General features: G+C 66.2%; 1 protein-coding gene across 1 annotated transcript in view; it reads left to right on the top strand.

Annotated features, from left to right (window-relative positions):
• The window catches only part of SYNE3 (spectrin repeat containing, nuclear envelope family member 3), a 36183-nt gene extending 35571 nt beyond the window's left edge, over nucleotides 1-612 (top strand). The window contains exon 19 of the mRNA XM_015566699.1: nucleotides 334-612. Within this exon, the coding sequence (XP_015422185.1) occupies nucleotides 334-513 (180 nt within the window). The 3' untranslated portion in view covers nucleotides 514-612. The remainder of the gene's footprint in view (nucleotides 1-333) is intronic.
• Nucleotides 613-1448: the final 836 nt, after the last annotated feature.

Below are 1448 nucleotides of genomic sequence, written 5' to 3'. Positions count from 1 at the left end.
CATGGGCGAGGAGGCCCGCAGCTGCACGCTGGCCAACAACTTCGCCCGCTCCTTCCGGCTCATGCTCCGCTACAGCGGCCCCCCGCCCACCTAGCCACGGGGCACACCGGCGACTTTCTCCTCCGGCCTCCGGCAGCCCTGCTCCTCCTCAGGACACGGGGGCACTGGACGTGGGCAGGTGGACGGCAGAGCTGCCGGGACAGAGACTGCGGATGCTCCCAGCACAGAACGACTCTCTACGGTGTTGTCTCGTCTATTTATGCTGCACGTGCGCTGTGCGGGACCAGGACCGATGTACAGGACCCTGCCCATTCACACCCGCTCTGTCCGCAGGCCCAGCAGTGGCGAGGACCCCGCGGCTTCCTCCGGAGGGTGTGCTGCGTGGCGCTGCCCCTGCAGCTGCTCCTGCTGGCTGCTGCTGTGGGCGAGGAGGCCCGCAGCTGCACGCTGGCCAACAACTTCGCCCGCTCCTTCCGGCTCATGCTCCGCTACAGCGGCCCCCCGCCCACCTAGCCACGGGGCACACCGGCGACTTTCTCCTCCGGCCTCCGGCAGCCCTGCTCCTCCTCAGGACACGGGGGCACTGGACGTGGGCAGGTGGACGGCAGAGCTGCCGGGACAGAGACTGCGGATGCTCCCAGCACAGAACGACTCTCTACGGTGTTGTCTCGTCTATTTATGCTGCACGTGCGCTGTGCGGGACCAGGACCGATGTACAGGACTCTGTGTGCTCTGCGTGTACAGGCTCGTGCGGACGGTTTCGGGGTGGATCTGTTTGGAGGTGGGGAAGGGCGGCCCTGGACTGGGGGTCTGCAGTCAGCCCTGGAAACGCAGCATATCGTTGGGGTGACCTACCCAGAAGCCCACCCCCAGTCCAGGGCTACTGAGGCCTCAGCTTGGTGTACGGACGAGGCCGCTCAGCGCCCGGTGGCTCCTGTGTTAGGCACCATGACGGAGGACATGCTTGTCTCGTTTTAAACTGGACAGCGGATTCGGATTAGAAGCAGAAATGGAGGGCGCTCACTGGCAGGCCCAGCGAGGGCGGTGAAGAGTGACCTCCAGGGAAGGTGGGGCCAGGAAGAGCACCCCGGGAAGGACCAGGGGCAGGCCGATGGGGCGCCGCGGGCCCCGATGGCATGGACCAGGGCGGGTGACGCAGTTTGATGGCGCCTGCGTGTCCTGTTCAGGGAGAGAGACCTCAGGGCTAAGATCTCCGTGGAGCAAGGGGTGCGCCCTGAGAACAGCCACCTCCTGTGAGGGAAGATGGCCCCCCCCATCACTCTTGGGCTGAGCTGATCCTGTCCCCCCTGGAGTGGAGGGGAGCCCGTCACACTAGAGAGTGAGGGCCCGAGACAGAGGTGAGGGGTCGGCCTTGCAGCTCAGCCGTCGGAAAGGCTCTCCCTCCTCGTCCCAGGAGGGGCTCTGGACAGAGGCAGGTCTTCGGGACC

The sequence above is a fragment of the Myotis davidii genome, unplaced genomic scaffold, assembly GCF_000327345.1.
Source record: "Myotis davidii unplaced genomic scaffold, ASM32734v1 scaffold443, whole genome shotgun sequence".
Taxonomy (NCBI): Eukaryota; Metazoa; Chordata; class Mammalia; order Chiroptera; family Vespertilionidae; genus Myotis; species Myotis davidii.
This window is presented reverse-complemented; position numbering and strand designations above follow the sequence as displayed.